The 24,849-nt window shown below is 35.5% G+C and overlaps 1 protein-coding gene across 1 annotated transcript in view; it reads right to left on the reverse strand.

The window, feature by feature from the left end:
- Positions 1-24,849, reverse strand: part of LOC113231013 (high affinity cAMP-specific and IBMX-insensitive 3',5'-cyclic phosphodiesterase 8) — a 448,718-nt gene that overhangs the window by 67,473 nt on the left and 356,396 nt on the right. The window contains exon 6 of the mRNA XM_026465153.1: positions 13,986-14,045. Within this exon, the coding sequence (XP_026320938.1) occupies positions 13,986-14,045 (60 nt within the window). The remainder of the gene's footprint in view (positions 1-13,985; positions 14,046-24,849) is intronic.

A 24,849-nucleotide genomic window follows, 5' to 3' on the forward strand; every position in this document is an offset into this window, starting at 1 on the left:
CATATATTACTGACCCACCAAACTCCTAAAATTATTGACCTATCTTCATAATATCCCGTATTTTACACAGTCACTAGACCGCCGACAATGCCCTGTGCCTCTACCATGAGTTTCAATGTCGAAAATCGTAAGCGACGGCCTCGAAGATATGACCGTTTCCAACGACAACTTGTACATCGCCTTAGAAATCACAAGAATAATATTGTTTTTATGTAAATATCTTAAACAGACGCTAGGTACATCAACTACTGGAGAGGTAATGAAAGAAAAACATGTCAAATGTTTCTTTAAAAGTCAATGAAAAATTCCATCTACTTTTACATTGTCAACCGACTTCAAATAAAGGAGGAGGTTATCAATTCGACTGTATTTTTTTTGTGTGTATGTTACGCGATTTTTTTTTTGCACGGATTTGGATGATTATTTTTTGTTGGAAAGAGGGTAACTCCGTATTGGTCTCATTTAAATTTGAAGGAAATATTCTACCTCTAAGGATGGAAAACTAGGGGATGAATCCGATTTCGCGCACTTTCTGTTAACCAATGCCAATCAACCTTGACAAATAGATGTCATTCCAATAAAAAAGCCAATAAGCAAACTTTTGAGGCGGGTATTTAAAAAAATAAAACGTTACGTAGAGTGAACTTCTTGTGTTTATTAAAAAATAAATGATAATGATTGCCTTGTTTGATTGTTATCCTCACCTATTTATTACTGTCCACGCGAATGTTACTGTCAAATTCAACCATTTCTGGAATCAAAGTAAACTGTAAAAGCGGCTTAAGCATCAAGTACCAACTTCCTCAGCTGTTGTAAGTACTCATACAGCAGAAAACCCGTTAAATAAAGTAGGTGCAAAATTTCCATTGCCATAGGCTAATGTAAAAAAGCAGCTTTTGACATAAAACTGGGTTTTTATAGGCAGTGAAAAAGCAGAAGTGTGTTACTTGTCTGGGGTAAGAATTTTACGTGGTAAATAAATGCCTTTTTGATGTCCGCCTTGGGGATATATTCAGCATACATTGCTGCTTAATATATGATTCAACGTGGAAAGTTCACTCGATGATTTTGTGTGGGAATAAAATTTTATCACTTCCTAAAAAAAGGAAAAAAGAAAATAAAAATAAAAAACAAAAAGGAAAACAGGAATAAATACACGCCCACACTCCACACCCATATGGGGGAGGGGGAGGAAGGTAGAAAAGAGTGTAGCGAATGTTTGTGTGTGTTCGGTTTGTTACTTTTTTAACCGACTTCAAAAACAAGAAGGAGGTTCTCCTTTAGACTGTATTTTTTTGTATGTATGTTACAACTCCGGCAGTTATGACCCGATTTTGATGATTATTTTTGTATCGGAAAGAGGGTACGTCAGTATTGGTCCCATTTAAATTTGAAGAAAATATTCCACGAAACTAGGGGATGAATCCGGATTTGCGCACTTTCCGGTAATTTTAATGAAACGTAATGACAAATAGATGTAATTCCACGAACTTTTGAGGTAAGATTTTTTTGAAATAATATTTTTTTGTAAAATAATGTTATTTAAGACAACAATAGTGACGAGACGGATAAACTTGGCCTGGTAAGCGACACGCCTGTCCATAGCACTTGCAGTGCCATTCCCAAGGAGCACACTTTTTACGCCTTATTATTATTATTTATTTATTTATTACATAAAATTAAAAGAAAAAACTGTTATATCTATAAACAGTCTTAATACTTTATTGATTTAGATAATAGTTCTCTATAAATGGTTTTAGAAAAAAGAAATTGTTCTTATATACTTATTTCACTCAAGTCAAAATTTTAACACCTTAATACCAAACAACTTAATTAAGTGTAATCTCTCTTAAGATTTACTCTTATAGTTCTTATTTTAAGTTCATCCGTAAAACAACTGATTATTTTTAGTAAAATTGTTCTATACACATCCAGTAAAGTCTATTAATACTCTAAAAACTAGTGTTCTTAAGTTTATTCTAGATATATTTAATTTATAGACATTTTGTAGTGTTTGTACTTATTGACAACACGTTATATCGCGTCTTCAGTAGATTTCATTTAAAAAAATACTACAATTAGGGTTTTTATTCTATTGAACGTTATAAGAGTTTATGCAAAATGGATAAAGTAAAGAATATTAAAAGATCTGGTGGAGGTGGTGAACCTTGGATATTAAGTCACATCATTCGATACAATCAGCGTTGCCAATGCCAATTGTTCAAAATCCCCAAAAATCACGGTTAAAATCCCCAAATTTGGGGAGAGCAACGTTCATATTCCCCACATGTCGAGTTTTCATTATTTATTAGAAATACATCGCTTAAAAATATTATAAAGAATTAAGAAACTCAAAATGTAATAAATAATCTATTACGTGTGCTGTTAGTGTAAACAGAATGTAAAAAGTAAAACTAATTATAAAATTAGATGCCCTTAAATCGTTTATTTATTTTAATAATAATAATAATAATAATAATAATAATAATAATAATAATAATAATAATAATAATAACGTACACACTCAACATAGCCCTGCACTAGGGAAACTCTGGGTCGCGGGTGCCATGGACACACGCGTAAACAACCACAAATTACACACAAACTCACGAGATAAATAAATGTAGGCCATACAAATATTTCTCCCGACCCGAGAATCGAACCTGGGACCTCTTAATGGTTGTCCGGCATGGTAACCGTTCGGCCACAGAGGCAGTTATGTTAATTATACTATTAATTAGATTCAACAATAATCAGTAATAAGTCTGAACAAAAAATCATTTTTCTTTGCCTTACAAAAGTAAGTAAATTGATTATTTGTTGTGCATTTGGTCACACTATGTTAATGTTAGAAATAATCAATGAGTTTCGACCTACCACATCAAAAAAAGTTTGCGATCACTTCGAAAAACTGAAATCTTTTTTGTTACTGTAGATTATATTATGATTTTTTCTTCTTTTTAGATTCTTTTTATTTAAAAATAAATTAGAACATAAAACAATGACCCCGTTCAATTGTTTTTTCATATAAAAAGGCTTTCAGTCCTAGCTTACGCTCATTCAGAAATCTGATTTAGTCAATTATAAGCGATTCAAGATATTTTTCGCGGAAAGTTGTGATTGAAAAAATGCCAAGAGGATTATCAAAGGTTTTACGAGCTAGAATAGTAACTTTGAGGGAAGAAGGATACACTACGAGAGTAATAGCACGCAGACTTGCTATATCCCAATCCTGTGTCGTGGCTACGTTGCAGAGGCATCACGGAATGGGGAATTTAGCTGACCGACCCCGCAGCGGTCGCCCAACTGTTTTGATAGCTGCCCAAAAGCGCTATATTAGATTACTGGCAGCCCGTGATCCAACAATCAACGCCACTAAAATAAAAGCAGAAGTCAGGGCCGCCTCTGGGCTTGAAGTTAGCACGCAGACCGTTCGCAATTGCTTGCACCAGGCTGGATTACGAGCACGGAGGTCTTGGCGAGCTCCGCTCAATTCCCGGCAACGTCAACAACGAAGATTGCAGTGGGCTAGACTTCGGCAAAATGACGAAGGTGAGGACGAAAACATTTGGCAAAACTGTCTCTTCGTTGACGAATCCCGAATCAGCACTCATCCAGATAACCGACGTGTCCGTGTCTGGAGAAGACCAGGCGACCGTGAAAGACAAAGAACTGCCACTGGAACAGTTCAGCAAGGCGGAAAATCGGTGTCCTTTTGGGGTGGCATTAATATGATTGGAGCTAGAACGCCTTTGATCCCGTATCGGGGCTTCATGACAGCAGACATGTACAAAGCAGTTGCTATTGATGATATCGTCAGACTATTCCGAGTAAACCATGGGCACCAATTTGTACTGGTCGATGATAATGCGCCCGCACATCGAGCTCAACGAGTCAATGCTGCTCTTCAAGAATACGATATCACACGATTAGACTGGCCTGCCGGCTCGCCCGACTTAAACCCAATAGAGCACGCGTGGGATGATCTTAAACGAGCAGTATGGAACCGTGAGCCACGGCTCAGGGAAGCCGCTATTGAAGAATGGGATAGGTTACCCCAGGAAATGCTGGATAACTTGATCCTCAGCATGCCCAGGAGGATCTTCGCATGTATTCGAGGCAGGGGAGGAGTTATTTTATATATAATTCACACCTTTTAATAATAAATTGTTGTTTAAGTTTAATTAAATAGTCTTTTTCTTTCTATGAAATTTCTATCACTATTACATTATGATTAATGGCTCAATTTTTTAAAATAAATAATAAAAAATAGTTTTATATTTTAATTTCAAACAGGGTATTCCTATTTAAAGAAAGCATACAACATAGATTTTTTCTTGATAAAGTTAAATTTAAAGAATTATAGGAGCTTATGCTATTGATCGCAAACTTTTTTTGATGTGTGTATATTTAATATTTAAAGTTGACGAGTGGTAAGTTGTGGTGTGGAAGTACCAACTGCTCGGCTTTGTTTATCAATAGCTGATTTCGTTTTGCTTCATACCGGGGACCGGCCTAAGCGGGAGAAAGAATCGCGAACTCAACACGCACCGACTGGTAATTTTACAATTCAGAACCAAGTACTCTAATAATAATTCTATTTAAGCTGCTTGTTAATAATACGAGGGATGTGCGATGTTAAAAAACACGTCGATATAGTCCATCACAGTGTTTCTAACAGTAACGATCAAACTAGCGATGCATCAGCAATTGATAGATTAAACAAAATGATAAAATGTTAGAATCCCCACATTTTCCTCACATAGCGCCAATCCTCACAAAATCCCCAATCTAGTTGAAACTCCCCACAATTTGGGGAATTCCCCACAAATTCGCAACACTGGATACAATAGTCGTAATTCGCGCTCGGGCCGGTCATGGTCGGCATTTGTTTGTTGACAAATAAGTGGTAAAAACAATTGAAATGAGCGCGTAAACTACTGTACTTCAATGTTGTGTATGTGTATTGTGCCGTCTGTCAATCGAATACAGTGAAATCATTGTGTGAAATGTGCTTGGCGTGAAAAAATAACCTCAATTGTGTAATGAAAATTTTATTTCTTCCAACATAAGTTAGGTACGTCATTAAAATATTTCTTATATTTATATCATAGGGAATTTATCCACCATTTCTAGTCATATATAACACATTCCACCTAATTATACAGAATAACGTTTTTTGCGACAAACTGGATTTTTTAAATTTTTTTTTTTTTACTTAGTGTTTTAAAAGTTTTTTATTGCATAATACGCTCACTATTCTTAGAAGTGAATATTCTTTTACAACATCAACTACATAAAGCAAGTAAAAATAATCTTTTCGTATTCTAAAGTTTTTCTATAGATAAAGCTGTAGACAAAATGCTCCTAACAGTGTTTGGAAAAAAGCTTTAAATTCTTATCGCCATTTTTATTTTTCAAGAATGACTATGAAGTAGCTGAGAAAAATTTCTTTTCCTTTTAAAAAGTAAATCTAAGTTGAAATTAGCTTAAAGAAGCCTAGAACTTCTTGGAAATGGTTTGTTTTGTGAGTTATTTTGTTTAAGCTTTCTATAAATATTTAAAATGAAAATCGATAACTGTATTTTTATTAAATTTTTATTTTATACACAAATATTTAAAATTTAGCGAGCGCATTACTTTTATGACAGGTTTTACACCACTTTTCACAATTTATTTAAAGTCGCACGTCAATTCGCGCTTTCTAACCGATTAAACATTGCGCGAAAAAGTCAGAAATATTATATCTAATTTCGCCATGTTGTAATTTTGGTACTATATATTTTGTAAGCCATTAAACTTGAAATCTATTAGTATTAAGAGAATTGCGTCTTATGTTTGTAACGCTTTAGTATTTTGGTTTTAAAATAGTATTGCAAAGAAAACTATCATAGAAACCTTCTTCGAGATATCTTGAGGGAATTTGAACTCTTAAAATATCAATCCAATTAAATTCTATTAGATATATTATAGTATATATTTAGATGTGGGTGTGCTGCTTGGGTTCAAAGCTATGAATCGTAAAGATTATGGGTACTGCCACTCCACCCGTCACCATGAGACATAAGTTGATAAGTCCCATATGCCTGTAATTTTACCAGCAAAGGTAAGGTACCCTTCAAATGAAACGGAGTAATGCTCACATTACTGCTTGTTTGTGTATTCTATTTAATTTGAGTTAGGTATATTCCGTACAGGTGAACACGGTTCTTCTATAAATAGGGATGGATGGGCTAACCCACACAACGATGCCGCGGTTATCTACATTAAAGTGTTAAACTCAGCCAAAGTAAATTTTCAGCAGTAAAACCACTACATACTTACCTTTTTGGGCCAAATAACTTTGGATTTATTAAATTGTATCCTGTTTGTACATATAACATTCAGGAAATTTGCGTAGTCGGTTAATATAATATGCGCTTGTAAATTCTGTCGTAAAACATAGACGCCATTTTGTTCCTCCGTGCAATCCGGGACGAACAAGTCGTGCGCCTGATGGTTAGCTACACGCCTGTTCATAATATGGTGCCACTCAGAGCTTTAAATCGCAAAGATCTGAAGGGCACTGCCAATGCGCCCGTCACCCTGAGACAGAAATAGACAAGTCCCATGTGCCTGTAATTTAGCCTTCCTTCCTTAGTTCTTACCCTTCATAACCGTAACACAGTAAAGCTAACATTACTGCTTGGAGGCAGAAATAGGTAAAGTGGCAGTACTTCCATGAACGAACGCTTTCACAAAGAACTCTACTGCTACTGAAATATATTTCTATTGTATTGTACATTCACTTGAAAACGTACGCATTAACTTTTCAAGCGAATATTACCTTAGAGGTGACAAGTGTGCAGGATCTCGTAATTTGCGGCAACTGCCATATCCATCCGGTCATCACTTCTCTTGTCTTTATGACAACCTCGTATTTTCGGTAAAATTACGGTTTATGATCAGTGCCTCTGCCAAGAGTTTACTGTGACAATTGTAGCTAGAATTTTGTAGCTAAATTACTTCACAATTTTGTGCGGCATATTATACAGCGCCACTAGCGGTCACAAGAAGAAACAACATAAGCTATAACTGTCACTATAATCTCATGGTAGAGGCGCTTACGACGATATACGCACTAGGCTCAAGTAACTGTTCCTCTTTTTGAAGTCGGTTAATAATATTGGGCACCTGTAAACTTAGAAAACTTGTAAAGTAAGAAAGTAAACAAGCACAATACTACTATTTTCGCTAACGCATAAAATCCGAAGAATCCTTTTATGGGATTAGGCTTTATGGCTCTTGGAATTTCTCATATCTTATTTTCATACTCGACGGAGATATAAAATGTATTTATGAAGAGTATGTTGCAAAATAAAATTGTTCCGAATCCTATATTATTATCTCTGTATTAGTCTAGTGACGTGGTGGGAAGTTTTGTTGTGACATGATCTCCTCGGTTTGCTTCTAGAAGTACATAGTAACGTAGTATGAGGGGGTGTAGAGGGTGGTAGAGGATTGATAAGATTCCGGAACTGGCCACTTACATAAACAATATTTAAAAAGTAATTACAACATTTGAAAATGGAACTCTTTAGCTTTAGAATACAGTTTGTTTCATCTGATATGCACTTGTTTTTACATTGTGGCGCCATTTTAGAAATTGGTTGTCTACATCACCATGGATTTAACACGTGAAAATTATCGTAGTATAATTTCCTACGACTTTAAGTGTAATTTAACAACTCAGCGGAGCTTCGCTCGGCTTTACACTGCTTTTGGTGATGAAGCACCATGCAAGATGGCTATTTATAGCTGGTTCGCAGAATTTAAACGAGGTCGTGTGAATCTCAGTGACGAATTTCGTGATGGTTGCCCACTGCTGTGAACAACAAAAACATCGATGATGTGCGCCGTATGATCAAAACAGACAGGCATGTGACATACCATGAGATTCGGGCGTCTTTAGGCATAGGCATGAGACAAATACAATCAATACTACACAAACATTTGGGTGTGAAAAAGATGTGCTCTCGGTGGATTCCACACAATTTTGACTGGGCAACGGACTAGAAAACGGTTCGCGTCACTTGGTGCAATGCCATGCTTACCAGATTCAACGAAGGGGCATTAAATTTGGTGTGGGATATAGAAACAGATGACGAAACATGGATTTATAGTTACGATCCCAAAACATAGCAGCAATCGAGCGTTTGGGTCTTTCGAGGTGAGCCGAAACCAACCAAAGTGGCGCACGTGCAAAGTGCCTCTAAGCGGATGATTGCTTCTTTTTTTAATAAAACTGGGCACGTGACTACTGTTGCTTTTGAGAATCATTGTACCGTGAATAGTGATTGGTACACGACCATTTGTTTGCCGGAAGTAATTGCCAAACTCCATAAAAATAACCGTAAACGCCGTATAATCTTGCACCACGATAATGCCAGTTCTCACACGGCCAGACAGACAAATGAATTTTCGAAGATGAACAACATTGACCTTATGAGCCATCCCGCGTACAGTACCGACCTGGCGCTTTGTGACTTTTATTTATTTCCAAAAATTAAGAATCGGTTACGCGTTCAGCGATTTTCATCACTTGAAGAGGCTGTCGAAGAGTATGAAAAATATGTTTCAGAGATTGCCACAGAGGAGTGGCATAAATGTTTTCAAAATTGGTTTATTCGTGTGAAAAAGTGCTTTAACGCTAACGTAGAATATTTTGAGAAACAATAAATTTATTTCTGACCATTTATAGTACTTTTTTCTTTTTCATTCCGGAAACTTATAGTGCGCCCCACGTAATTATAGACAGGTAGAAGAATAGATCAGATCAATTTCATACAAAATACTAGGTGACAGGTCATTTACATTAGGGAAAATCTTAACATCGCGATTCAGAAATTGCGTTTTCTATGCCAATGCCATCTAGTAGGAAACATTGGAACTACTGTGACAAAATACTAACCATGGTTATTAACTTAGGGAAAATATTAACATCATGATTCAGAAATCGAGTTTTCTATGCCAATGCCATCTAGCGGTAAACTTCGGAACTATTATTACGAACATTGCTAAAGTTATTGTGTTGCAATAACTAACTATATGACCTATTTTTATAGTCATGGTAGTCTAATAGTTTGTTCTACCACCTTTCAAGCAGAGATTAAGAGTCGTATTCTAGAACTCTACTCAATGCTCAAGTCAGGATTTGAGTATGGTTTAAAGCACTCGAAATCATACTCAAGTCCCTGCCATTAGGGTCGTATTTTCAGTGCTTGTGTTTCAATTGCAATCCTGACTTGAGCATTGAGTAGAGTTCTAGAATACGACCCTAAGAATCTCAAACTTAAATCATTTTCATTTCATAGGTACCTAAGCAAATTACATTTGAAATCATCATATTGACTAAACTCTACTGCTCGTTCGTAAGGCAGATTCTTCTGAGAAGAATGAGTAAGAAACTCTAGGGTTTTGTTTTTGTAAATATGTGCATTTGAATGAATATATTTATCATTTACAATATTTATTTCAAACATAGAATACCTACCTACTAGAGCTAAATCTGTCACTACCACCGATTTTTGTCATCCAAGTACCTACGCAGAAGTTGTTACCTTTAGTACCTATAAAGCTTTTATTTCACAGTAGTTTTAGCCCCGTAAATGGCAAATTTTGAATATACGGTATACCGAAATCTAATTGACGAATCATTACATTGCCTTTAAATGAATTTGTGATTTTGTGAAGACGACTGTCAAGATTATTTTTATAGTGTTTATTTTTATTCCTTGTATTCATGTTGTTTTCATAATAAATATTATTGTTTTTCTTAATATAAATTACGTTTTCATAAATGTACTCAGATGCTAGTGTTCTTACACACACCGTTTAACATTCTTACGTTAATATCTCTAAACTTATTTCTCAAAGACACTCTGAGGCCCAGATTGTAAATTGTCCTAACCGCACCGTTCTGCAGGACAAAAATTGTATTAATATCGGCAGCATTGCTTACCCTAAAGCAAAATGCCGTATGTCATTGAAATGTAAAAGTAGCTGAAGTAAATCAAACAGCGGTTTCTGGACTAGCACCTCTGAGTTTCTTAGAATTTATGTGTGAAATTTAATTTGAAATTTACTATGATCTTTTCGGTGACGGAAATGGCCCAGCAGTGGACTTGGCCAGAGCAACGCCATGAACGTAGTGCCTAGAAAATAAGAAATACAAACTTTCAAACAGTTACGGGCTACATGATGGAACGTCTGTTTGGAAGTTTTTGCGATAAAGATGTATTTTTAACTTTATTAACTGCCTCAGTGGCCAAACGGTTACTGTACTGGACTGCCACGCAGAGGTCCCGGGTTCGAAATATCGAAAATAATCGTAACTGTGGCCTAAATTTATTCTCTAGTGAGTTTGGGTGTAATTTGTGGTTGTCTATGTGTGTGTCCATGGCGCCCGCGATACAGGGTTTCCCTAGTGTAGGGCTGTGAGTGTGTGCGCGTTATCATTATTATTCGCTGCGAATAAGACATTATTATCTTAAGTCTTATCAGTGTATAAAAAAGCTGGCTCGCCTTAACATTCAGCATGGAAAACAGTAGTGCATGCACCAGAAATACTTAGGGGAAAGAAATAGGTAATATCTAACCACACGGGTTTTTAAATTTACTTTAATGTGTGTATGTATTTGAAAATATTTAAAGTCCCTAAAATATTACTTCATTTTTTTCCCGGATGGCGTATCCAATTATGGACTTCTCCTCCTTGACATTTAAAGTTTGATCAAACTCGGTAATTTCTTTGGAGATTCGCAGACGATGTACGAACCAAGATGTTGAGCATAACTTCATATAAAAGGCATTGAGGATCTTCAACTTTTATATTTATAAATAAAGAGCTTTTTGAAGTGTTGACGTCACATTCTTTTTGACATTTGTTCATTTTTAAGAATATTGCGTAAATTTCTTCTTCTTCTAGTGTGTACGCGTGAAATCGTCTTCACTCGCTAGAATGAGTAGCTGGTTAGAGTGCATTACGGGTGGAGAGGAGAAGAGCAGTGAAAAGTGGCAAGTGTTTCTGTTGAGTTGAGCTGAGCAGATCAGAGCTGCATTGAGCCGTGTTCCGATCAGTCAAATTCAATCTCTTGGAGTGATCATACGTCATGTTGTCGGTAAAAATAGAGCAGTGCTTTTATTGGCATCTTTGGTTTCATTGCATTCGTATGTTGTCAGTCGTGTATCCCATAAACATGGAATTTTTTTGACACTTCCACTTAGCTTCTCATCCATTTTACACATTAGTACACACTATGATTTTAGGTAACATAACATGCAACAGTTACGGTTACAACTTCCTAGTGTATACGCGGCTTTAAAAGGCGTATGTGATACATTAGTTTGTTTTGTTTACTTTTTCAAACTCTATTATTTTTAAAAAGGTATTTGAAAACCATTTTTTGAATTTCAAATTAAAATTTGAAACGAATAAGTCGCTAACTGTCAATTAAGCAATTATTGGCATCGTAGATGAATAAATCAATAATAAGAAGGTGGAATGTGTGCCACCATTTTGGAATTAGATTTAGGCCAATTAAGTGATTTGCGTCATGGTTCACTAACTTTTTGGTATATATACGTTTATGTATTTTCATAATCAAAGTTCTCAATATTTCAACTTCACGGAAATATGGCCAAAAGCCAGAAAACGCCATTTCAGATTTATCCACTCGACTGAACATTCTATACTTTGATAGACTTCCGCTTTCGCGCTATTAAATATCCTTTTGGCATAGGTACTCGTACGTCTACCCACTAAAAGGTTTCTGTGACCACTTTCTCGTGTAGAACAATTCTAAATGATAAAATTTACAATTTTGTTGTGCTTTACAAATCACAAGAAAGCACCACTTATTAAATCACACTATATTTTCTTATCATACCTTTCACTTCGTATATTTGTGCCGTTATTCTACTAATAACCATTTTTGTTGTAATAACCATCTAATAACATTTAATCTTACCAATTAGGCGTTCTATATAATGTATAATATATAGAATCGCATGTCACATAGTATAATGCGACAAGTATGCTAATTCCGTACGAACGTAACAGCGCGGCTTGTACGAATATACACATTCACAAAATCTCACGGTGCACTCGCGTTGCATAGCGCAGGTCGTCAAACGCGCGTTCGCTCTGTGTTTCAAATATGACGTCAATCAGTAGACGCGTTTATTGATGTCTTTGTGGTTGTTTGAACAAGAGTGCCTCAAATTCAGAATTGTTCAGCATTTCATGCCTGTTTCATAATCGTACACTATAATCAAGATACACAAATATCAAAACGTAAGTACCTACTACATTTATCAAAGATTATTTCAATACGGCACGAGAATAGTATGATGAACATCTTAATTTTAAAAAACTTATGTTTACAACTTGTAGGCTTGGTATAACTATAACAATAATGTGTAATGTAACCCAACAAGCATTTACACGCTGAACAGGCGGGAGTTGCCCTATTTGCTCTTATTATAATATGATTCTGTTTTCTATCCTTGTAACTATCTTACACATCACAACACCCTTTTACTATTTCTCATTCTGTCTTTAATATCTGTAGTATAAGCACATTCGTGCGGACCACAACAGAGGAACCCCCTCATTTCTACAGCACTGACCCTTTTTTTTCGTTGTTCTTCTTCTGTCATGCTCAACATTCACTACCGTACGTCAGGGTTGGGACACGGTTGGGACACACGGCATGTCCTGATATAAAGCGAGACGTGCTTTTATCGACTTTTACTCTCCGTTCAATATCATCCTCATAATTACCATCTCTTGTTTACAGACAACCTAGACACAAGTTATTTGGTTTGTCTTAGCCCCTCAGCATCAATCGTAATTTCGCATTCTGTGACACTTTCAACCTTCCAATTACCATTTCTTTCGTTTTACTCATATTCACTTTCGTAGCTTTTGTTTGAAAAGCTTCAAGCATAACTGTCAATGTGTTTACAATCTCCTGTAGCTATTCTGCCGACGTGTCTACAATTTTCTGATCGTTGGGGTAAATAAGGCATTTCAAAGTTAAAAAAAATTGCTTTCGTCGTGCGCCTGATGAAGGCACACGCCTGTCCGTAACAGTTGCAGTGCCCCTCAGATCTTTGCGATTTAAAGCTCTGAGTGGCACTGCAACTGTTATGGACAGACGTGTGCCTTACCATCAGGCGAACGACTCGTTCATCCCGTCTTTTGATGTTATAAAAAAAGACATTATATATAGAAAAGTTAGTTTTTTTGCATCGAACCCGGTCAAGGACTGACTCGGGACCTCAGAGATGGCGACACCATGCAAACCGGTGTGCAAGTCACTCTATCAAGTAGGTCGCCTAGGCATAGGTACGTCTACCCACTAAAAGGTTTCTGTGACCACTTTCTCGTGTAGAACAATTCTAAATGATAAAATTTACAATTTTGTTGTGCTTTACAAATCACAAGAAAGCACCACTTATTAAATCACACTATATTTTCTTATCATACCTTTCACATCGTATATTTGTGCCGTTATTCTACTAATAACCATTTTTGCCATTTAATCTTACCAATTAAGCATTCTATATAATGTATAATACATAGAATCGCATGTCACATAGTATAATGCGACAAGTATGCTAATTCCGTACGAACGTAACAGCGCGGCTTGTACGAACATACACATTCACAAAATCTCACGGTGCACTCGCGTGCAAAACCGGTGTGCAAGTCACTCTATCAAGTAGGTCGCCTTGTAAAAATAGTCGTCAAATGTATAAATGGTTATGTTTTTTGTTTTCCAGTTAAAATGGTATTGTCGGACCTTTATGTTACATTCCATAATGGTTGCTGGAATGTGTGTGAACTGCTATTTTAAATTTTGGTGACAAATACCTAAAAAATAAAAATTCAAAACCACGGAGACAGTTCGTTAAGACCGTGGAGCATTATTAGCACTTACCTTTTCTTAACAACAGCTATAAGAATGATGTGTTGAGTGTTCTTCGTTCCTCTTATTGCTCTGAAACAAACAAAACATATTATCACTAAAATTATTTTAGCCTAGGGTGTGACATTGAATGTCACGATGTTAATTTTTTCAAATTATGTTATTATAATAAATAGATATTATTTGTGTACTTGCTGTAGAGGATAATAATGGTTTCGTTATGCAGTGGAAAGTTATTTACTGCGGACATTCTAACTGAAGTATTGAGAGGACAACCGCCAGGAAATTGCCTAGTGGGACGACCCGGGTATTGACGGAGCAACGAAGTTCAAAACATCGCAGCGCCCTCAAGGGAACCCAAGAGCGTGAAGTGACGCAGAAAATGCAGAGTGGCGATTTAGGTTCTCGTGGAGTAGTTGAGATAGGGAGAATACTTATATCTACTAGCATAGAACGTTACATTTTGCGAGCTTTTTATAAAAACAAACGCTTGTTTTTAATTAAGCCGAAACTGGCAAGATTTACAACACGAAAACAAATAAATTAAGGCTTTAGGCAAGAGGGTCCCCGTCCTGCCTGTGGATTCTGGATTGATTCATGGCTTCGGCCTTAGAGGATTTCACTCTTATAAAAATTTGGTGTAAAAATAATAAAGTACGTTGATAAACTCGTAATAAAGTACTGTAATTATTTTATATTTTCTTAAATTTTTACAGCTCACAAAAAGCAAAAAATTCTTTAAATGTTAAGACAGGAAAGTATGATATAGACATAGATTTAACCCTTTCATCGTCATGGACGCTTTAATTCAGGTTACATTAACTTGGTTGATACGCCTACGACGCCTTAAAGCGTCAATCAAACCCTTTCTATCTCAATTGAAATCAATACACAAATGTTAAGATCCATGTGTTATTTGTATATTCTAGTAAAGTATGGATTCATAGTTGCATTTTATGTTTTTTCAGTTTTTTTTAGGTTTTTGTCAGTGGCGGTCAAAAGGTTTATTATATAAATTAAGAAGCTATGGTAGCCTAATGGCCTCTCAAGCGGAAGCAGTGGGTGCGAATTTGGGCTCTGGGTTTTTTGAGAATTGATGTGCGAAATTTAATTTCAAATTTACCATGAGTTTTTCGGTGAAGGAAAACATCGTTAGGACGTGTCAAGTCAACCGTGTTCATGGGAGCTGTAAAACGCCCGAAACTTTGGTTTGTTTGAAAAACAAATATACGCGATTTAAATCCGGAAAAACAGTTTCATTTCCTATATGATACCACTGTCAATCGGAGCACTTGCCATGGGTTTATGGGCTAAAAATAAACTTCAGCCAACATATTTTCATGTAGATCTGACGACTTCCATAGTCGCGTGTCGTGTACACCGGTTTTCATGGTATCCGGCCATCCCTGAATTCCCAGGTTCGGTCCCCAGCCGGGTCAATGAAGAAAACTAACTTTTCTATATTGTTTCAGGTCTGGGTGTTTTGTGGTACCTTGCGTTGTTGTAACCCATTTTCATTAACAAAAGTGCTTTAATTATTAATACAAAGATCGAATACTTAGAAAACGTTTCTTCGATCCGGCCAGATTCGAACCGACGTCTAGCAAACCGCGCCAGACGCTATGCCACTAAGTTACGGAACGAACCAGCGGACTTTACGAATTTTTCTATGTGCTAGTTCTCGGATCTTTGTATTTGGTTTTCAACGACTTTTTAGCCGTAGCGCCATCTATGAGAAATATATGAAAGTATTTCGTCACCCAGTTAGGTGCCTTTACAGCTACCAGCCAGCAAAGCTCTGAGTGGTACTGCAACTGTTATAGTCAGGCGTATTGCTTACCATCAGGCACTTGACTTGTTCGTCCCGTCGCTTGATATTACAAAAACAAAAGATTATTTTTAGTATAGATTTAAGTGTGTAAAGTGAGTCAATTGATTGATAAATGTTTTTCGTTCTTTCATAAGAAAGATTCCGTGTTGTGTATTTTCAATCAATGAATTACTGAAATCATGAAATATTCTTCAATTTGCAAGGAAAATACGAGAACCTTCCAGTGCCTGTATTTCTGATGCCTTTGTAGAGATTATGAATCGGTGCGATGACTATTAATAAAATAAAAGACCTTTTCTGGGAAGTTTGTGTTACAGAAGCTGTATTGATATTTGTGATGAAAAGCGGTATCAAATATCAAATCAGTTCCATAGCCAAAACACGTGAATCAAGGAGATATTTTCATAAATTGGTAAGTTATATGTTTGTAAACAATTACCAACTTAAGAAAAAGGGCATATAATATGATGTCCTTACAACTTAGGACTTCATTAAAAATAAATTGGTAACACGGAATACGTAAGTTCTCTAAGTGAACAAGAAAGAAGAAGAGTTTCAGGGTCTTTAAATTTAGAGAAGTTCTTTCTTATCAACGTCTCTTTTAATTTAATTATGTAGCTTAAATGTATATAGGAGTAATTTGTAACTTCCTTCTCCTTATCTTCCTTTTAAATTTTGTTGTTTTGACTTTTTACTTTTGCTTACTAAAACCATGATTTTAAAAGTAAACCTTGGTATGACTTGCATTGTCAATGTTTTCACTACATATTTATTGTGTTAAAAATGTAGTAGGCTTTCATATTTACAAAATACAGATTCAACTGAACCAGAGATTGGCAAGCGCCCTGGTTTTAACCCGGCGCTATGTTAATGCCTATATACGCTGTGGATTTAAATTGGGTTAAAATTCATTAACGCCGAAAATCGAGGGCAAAATACAACTTAATATTTGTTGTAAATCGAGCTTTGTTGAAATTTAATGATATCACAAACTTTTTTTTATTATTTTTTGATCTAGACGATTTGATTGCCTTTCTATGGAATCGGCTCGCTTGAAAATCGCGTTGAAATGAATCGATACCAAAAATCGTTACATCTTATAAACTTGAATCGATTTTCGTATAAAGCGAATCGTAGTGTGCGGTCTCGGTAGTGATAATCACAGCCACAAGATAGCAAGGTGGGTATTGTGTGGAGTTATCTCTTTTTCATCTAAAACATTGGTTTATGTGACTGTTACATAATGCAAGGTATTAAAATACGAGTTTGGGTTTATGAAACGAGTTGACAGGCGGGTTTCATAAAAACATCACACGAGTATTTTAATGCCTAATTATGTACAGTTACATACACTGCTTTATCTACACACATACATAGGGCGCACTATGAGTTTCTGGAACTGGCCACTTACATAAACAATTTTTAAAAAGAAATTACAACATTTGAAAAAGGAACTCGTTGGCTGTAAAATACAGTTTGTTTCATGTAACTGTCACTTGTTTTTACATTAAGGCGTCATTTTAGAAATTGGTTGTCTACATCACCATGGATGTAACTCGTGAAAATTTTCGTAGTATGAATTTCTACGACTTTAATTGTAGTGTAATTTAACAGCTCAGCGGAGCTTCGGTCGCCTTCAAACTGCTTTTGGCGATGAAGCACCATGCAAGACGACTATTTGTAGCTGGTTCGCAGAATTAAAACGCGATCGTGTGAATCTCAGTGACGAATTTCATGATGGTCGCCCGTCCACTAACTGCGAACAAAAAAAAAATCGATGCTGTGCGCCGTGTGATCAAAACAGACAGGCATGTGACATACCATGAAATTTATTTCTTTACATGAGTCAAATACAATCACTACCTACTACCCAAACATTTGGGTGTGAAACAGCTATGCTCTCGGTGGATCCCACACAATTTGACTGAGGCTCAAAAAACGGATTGCGTCACTTGGTGCAATGCCATGCTTACCAGATTCAACGAAGGAGCGTCAAATTTGGTGTGGGACATACTAACAGGTGACGAAACATGGATTTATAGTTACGATTCTAAAACAAAGCAACAATCGAGCATATGGGTCTTTCGAGATGAGCCGAAACCAACCAAAGTGGCGCGCGTGTAAAGTGCCTCTAAGCGGATGATTGCTTCTTTTTTTCATAAAACTGCACACGTGGCTATTGTTGTTTTCGAGAATCGTTGTACTGTGAATAGTGATTGGTACACGACCATTTGTTTACCGGAAGTAATTGACAAACTGCGTAAAAATAACCGTAAACGCCGTATAATCTTGCACCACGATAGTGCCAGTTCTCACACGGCCAGACAGACAAATGAATTTTCGAAGATGAACAACATTGACCTTATGAGCCATCCTGCGTGCAGTCCCGACATCGCACTTTGTGACTTTTATTTATGTCCAAAAATTAAGGACAAGTTACGCGGTCAACGATTTTCGTCACCTGAAGAGGCTGTCGAAGAGTATGAAAAATATGTTTCAGAGATTGTCACGGAGGCGTAGCATAAATGTTTTCAGAATTGGTTCACTCGTATGAAAAAGAGCATTAACGCTAACGGAGAATATTTTGGGAAACAATAAATTCATTTCTGACCGTTTATAGTATTTTTTTTCTTATTCGTTCCGGAAACTTATAGTGCGCCCGACGTTTTAAGCTCTATATGATGTGTTCAGGAATCGCATTTTACGACTGGTGAAATGGCGACAAATAAAAACTTTTATTTAATTCATAGACAAACCAGAGTCGACCTTAACTATCATATCGTCCGATTTCAAGCTTAGAGGATGGAAAAATATAAAGGAAAGGAGCTGCCCTATCTATGGAATAAACGTACCTACCTAAATAAAAAATGTCCACCACTAATGTGGTTTAGTGTTATACCATCATCATAGATAAGTCAATATCGACATGCAAATGTATGGCTTGAATGTTGTGGTTGAAGGTTGTGTTGTGTGTGTACTAGGCTATTGTTACTAGGCAAGTAATGAGCCATATCAATCAAAATTAAATATAAAGTTATTAACCAATAAATGTAACGATGGAATTACATTATCGTGTAATCTAGTTACATTCAAAGTTCTATTAAAATTTGAATTCAAAATGGAGCGAACAAACGAAGATGGTATTTGATCCAATGTTTATGTTCGGCAGTCCTATAATTTCCAACCATTCTTACTTTCTTTTTTCATTTGTAGGTAAACTTTAAAAATAATAATAATTAAATAATGAGAACTTCGTAGTGAATTCTTTAAATAACAGCCAAACATTGGTTTTGACATTTGATGTACTTTTACAACCGGAAACGGTTATCAAAGCTACTACAAAAATGGAAAAATGACAGTTTAAGATGACGTTACGTATTTTCGATTCCCGTGTTTGACATAAATCAGTGTAGTGCTATCTCTTTTAGCTTACGACGGCACGCAGTAGTTAAACAAAGACAATAAAATGTTTCTGTTTTCAACGTCTAAATGTATCATATACATATACGTCTGATTTATATATGTCAATATAACACGTCCTTTGGTTTCCATAGTCTAAGATATCAAGTAACGTGTGTGTGTTGTTTTTCAGAGATGTTCGAAATTTGAATGTAATAATAAAAAGTTTTTGATCACATCATAGAGAGTTTCGATATATGTGTAGATAAAAGAATTTTATACATCGAAATTTGCAAGAAGTGTGAAATTATACCACATTCCGTATTCGCCGGATTAAATTCGCAGCCGGATTAAAATCCATTTCTGCCCACGATTTTAATCTGGCTGTTTGGATAAAATCCCGGTTAAAACCCAGACAGGTTGATTGTGTTTTAGCCCACTGCCCATCTCTGAACTAAACTCATTAAAATAAAAATTGTTTTTCGATCTAAATTGTGAGCATTTGCTTTTTCTAACAAACCAAAATGGTCCCTTACAGGTAGGTCCCATGGTCACGGCTGGCTGAATTGTTTCATTTCCACTGTGCACTAATCTCAAATATCTAAGAATTAATTATTGAACTCTAATGACTGCTATTTTTATGAAGATGGACGAGAAATCTCTACTGCAAATGGGAGTTCTATTTACATAGGTGCTTAAGAAAAGGCGCGAAGTACTCGAGACTAGATTGTTTTTATTGGAATAGGATTATTTAAGGAAGCTTCGCTCTCCGGTGAAAAAGGTTCCTTTTGTAAATAATTCAACGACAAATGTATTTACTCCTTATACTCTAACAAGGATAGGCTTATTTTTAATGTATCGAAAGATCGTAGTATCCTACTTCGAATATAACAACAATGTAACCACTCGATCAGCTCAGGGTTTGAAACGGTGATGGGCGTTTGTCCACCCAAATCAACATTTCAGTTTATGTAGGGATTTAACCGTAGGAACGTGATGTATCATTATAAGTTGTTATTTGAAAGGTCATGAGTCGTTGACTGAAGCACCGGAATCCAACTATGATTTACTTCCAAATCTGACTTAAAATTATGTCGCTTTCGAAATATAACGAAAAATAAGGGCTATTTTTATACTTTCCAAGGACGAGTTCTTTTTGAAGAGAGAGATCACACTTTTATGAAAACGTGCCGTGATCTACATTTAGGGATACTAGACAAATCGACACACAAAAACATGCATTCATACTCTTAGATGATAATAAATAAAAATAATAAACATTGTTATATTGTGACTAAGATAGCAATGTAATATATTTAATTACTTTGTTTTACATTTTGTGATTATGTTATTAACATTGATAGTTATATAATGTATTTAATTATTTTATTTTAACTTCTGTGTTTAACTTATTGACATTCTACTGTATTTTAATGGATTGACCTTTATTGACTAATTATAATTATATAACATTGTATACGTTCGACACGGGTATGAATTTTTGTACTCAAATTAGATAAACCGAAGTCCCAAAATGTAAACAAACAACTGTCACTGTCACATTATTAAATAATAACACAAACACCCTTTTGGGTTAAATAAGTAACAGATCTTTTAGAATTACTTTGTGTCATAAAATATTTTCAATTGAGAAATGATGATTTAAGGAAATGAAAAAGGCCACGTCCAAAAAACTAACCCAGGTTTTTATTTGAAATTAAACATAAACTCTATATAGTGTGTCTTGAGTTTTTACTCAGGCGAAAAAGGCTTAACTTATAAACTAAAAGCCTTCGTTTTTTTACCTATTGTTCTAAAACTATAATAAGAAAGTATAAAGTTTTCATCAACATGACACATAATATACAGCAAAGAACACATTTGATATTAACAAGCGCCAGAAACCGAATGAAGAAAATCACGACGTTGCAGCTCGGTCTGGTTGTAAACCGGTTATCCATCCCTAGTATTTTGTATTATGATTCTTGATAAAAATATTATTTTGAATAAAATATTAAAGTAATATTATTAAAGCAATAAATTATTATTAATAACAGTTCTGCTTAAAAGTTTTTGTGTTTGGTAATGGAAAAACCAAATGAACAGAAAGGGCAGCCTACGAAAAGCATTGTCAATAGAATAAAAAAATCTTTCCACTGGAATCGGTTTTTTGAGCTTATCTCATTTAACAGAGCGTTTGAAACCAAAATTATGATTTAATAATATTCTATTTATATAATATATAAAACATCTTGCATTAATTTTTGGACCTTATCACTTTTCCACTATTCTTGAAAACTTTTTTGTACTTAATGGCTTCACCATTGTTTACATTTTGGGACTTGGATTGCATCTCCGAGTATAATGATGTGAGATCTTAGCTCTTGTTGACTAAGTAATCATCAATAATCTCTGTTCAGCGCCATTAATTTTTATCTTATGCTGGTCTAAATAATTTTGTTCTAGGTCTTTCCTTTCAGAACACCGAAGGCAAGAGAGGGCCTTCGATTTTCTCTTCTATGAAGATTCTAACAAAAATGTGTTAGATGCCCACGTGTCATGATATATACATATATCATATACCACATACCACATATACCACATGTATTAATATTATGTATAATAAATATGGTATAAAAAAAGCCAAGACATTGAAGAAACTGGTTTACTTTTGCTTCTTCAATATACTTTCTATAAAATAAATTTGTTTTAAAAACGGAGTTTACGTTTATTTTTTATTCTCTTTCTTCCGTTTGCACACTTCTCCCTCTCATAATGTATGTGTTAAATTTTTTGTATCAGACATTTTGCTGTTCCAGTGACTATTGTATTCTCCAAAATCGGCTCTGAAGAAATATGACTTAAGTCTCAAATAACAATTTATGTCCTTTCGGAGGATCCAACCAACCATTACAGTATTTTGAATATATTTTTAAATTATTCCGCTTAAAATTGTTTCGCCCCGAGCCATTCATTGTGAATTCCAGTGGTAGGACTTTTCATTAATACAAACTTTATCTCTCGGACGTGAATTCTATGAGCGGAATTTCAAACATCGCGTCGTGGACAGTTTTTTTTATTCAACACAATTTTTATTCAATGGGTTTGCGAAAAAGTAGAGTAATTTATTTCCATTTTTATTATCATGGATTTCAATATTCCGCAAAGTTATGCCTGAAATTATTAATTATTTAACGTACGTAGTAGTTCATATTCATTTATTTATGTAGATAGTAATATATGTACGTAGACATGGACATTCACACAGAAATAAAGTGAGAATAGGAATCATTTAAAAAGTGGTGCTGGAGGCGAATGGGAAAAACAAAATGGATGACGTAGATATCAAATGAAGAAGTTTTAAAAAGCGTTAGGGAAGAAAGAATTTTTTTTTAATACAATTGGAGGAAATTGGAGGAAAATGTTTGGACATTTGTTAAGTAATCACGAATTTGTGAGGATCATAATTGAGGGGAGGTACAAGGGAAAAGAAAGAAAGGACGATCTCTCGCAAGTCGTGCCCTGTTGTGCCAGCCCTACCAACAATGGCGTATAGTGAACAAATAAAGAAGAACATTAAAGTGAGCAGTTATAGAGGTCAAGGAGCTGGCTGTGAACTTATGAGGAGCGAAGAAGATACCGCCAAGAACATGGTTATTAAATAGGAAGATGATGAGGTTTATTATTCACTCGATAGCTATAAAACTTTAGCAAGTTGTTATTGACCAGGCCCGCAAAATTTCTGAAGTATTAGAACCCACTGTTGGGCACGGCAGTGGCACGGTACCTCTGAGAACAAGTATTGGAGTGGCGCCAATACTTTTTCTCATCACGAAGGCTTATCACAGTTAGTTTTTCATACATGCATCCTGTTCCAAATAAGTAGTAGGTGGAGATTAATAATTGACGTAGGCCAAATTTGGTATGACTGTGAAAAGTATTGGAGTATAATTCTAAGAACATCTTTCGGTGTATTATTATATATGTAGGTAGTTCTAACAAAATGGTACGCCTTAAAACACCTGCAAATGCTCTGAATCTGAACAGTACAGTGCAGTACTTCTATGGACGAACTCTTTCACAAGGAGCTCTACTGCTGCTACTACCACTGATTTGAAAATGATAGAACTGCTTTTAGATTTTAATGGTTTTAATGGCTTTTTTGGTTTTACAAGGGCTTGTAAACTCAAAGTGAAGGCATTGTACACAAGATTCGAAAAATATATTGTGTTATGCCATACGTATGTTTTTTTTTCAAAAGAAAATTTCGTCGATGAAAGAAACAAATTTAACGAAATTTCCACGTGGAGAAAGTCAGCCATAATTGCTTTACCTATAGATGCCTTATTTGATTATTAAATAAATAGAAAATTTATTCAAAAACACAAATGCACAGTTTCCTTTAAAGCAGGCCCGTTTAAAGTGTTGTTTCTGTAATCTGATTTCTTAACGAGCTGTGGTATTCCTTTTACGGCCTCGTTTTAATGAGCTATAAAATTGGTTATTTTTGACAGTAACTATTTGATGGCTGATAATATTAACTGATACCTTTCTTCGGAGATCTCTAACCATAGATTTAAAATTTATTATACACATTAAGATTTTTGGTTTCAGTTACATAATGATTTGTTTATAATGTTGGTCACTGGTTGCGTATCAAGAAATGCTTTTCTTTCATGTCAGCTACGTATTTTGATAAGTTGAAATTCCTTTTTCGCAACCTGGTTGTGAACGAAAAAAAAAATACTCTAAATTGTCGACTAGCAAAAATCCTCATTTGTAAGCTCAATATAGCCCCGCAGGGAAACCCTGTGTCGACACATAGACAACCACAAATTACACCCAAACTCACGAGAGAAATAAATGTAGGCCTTACAAATATTTCTCCCGGCCCGGGAATCGAACCTGGGAACTCTGCGTGGCAGTCCGGTATGGCGTTCGGCGAAGGCGTTCTGAGGAAAATGAATATTATGAATTGGTTGGGTTATTTGTAAAATACTAACAACCTCGCAGAAATATATTACTGACATCATAAACAACAACTTTTGGGTCATGATTTTTTACAAAATATAATGAATGAAGCAAAAATAAACTTGTACATTTTCGCTGCACTTTCCCTTTGAAATTTGCTAATAATCTGTAAAATTGTAGTTTATATTTAGTGATAAACTTGTTTTGATTTTTAAATTTAATTCTTCTAGTGCAGAGGTTTAACCTTTAACCCATGAGTCGTAATATTCATTTTGATATGACTTTCATATTGTATCACTAGTAAATGACGTTTTAAGAATCTTTTTAAGCCAATTTGATCTTTAATACCAATTTCAACCATGAAGCTGGAATTACTTTAACACTCTTCTGTAGAATGCATGGGAAGGCTCTCAGAAACAAAAGGTCGGCTAGGGGGACACATATGTTCTGATCCCACGGCGCCGACTCAACCGGCGAGAGGGAAACCCGGAGGGGTTTTAGTGGGGTAGGCTCTCCAGTCTGGAGGGAGAGTCCCCACATAACCCCTGAGTCTCCCTGGGCTCAGGGGTATCCATAAAGATATCCCCCGTCAAAAAAAAAAAAGGGGGTCACATATGTTAGGGCATCGATTGTACCATTAGCCCTGTTTTGCACACTGAAGTGGAGAGTATGCCA

The sequence above is a fragment of the Hyposmocoma kahamanoa genome, unplaced genomic scaffold (assembly GCF_003589595.1).
Source record: "Hyposmocoma kahamanoa isolate Upper Pololo Valley unplaced genomic scaffold, ASM358959v1 64, whole genome shotgun sequence".
In the NCBI taxonomy this organism is placed as follows: Eukaryota; Metazoa; Arthropoda; class Insecta; order Lepidoptera; family Cosmopterigidae; genus Hyposmocoma; species Hyposmocoma kahamanoa.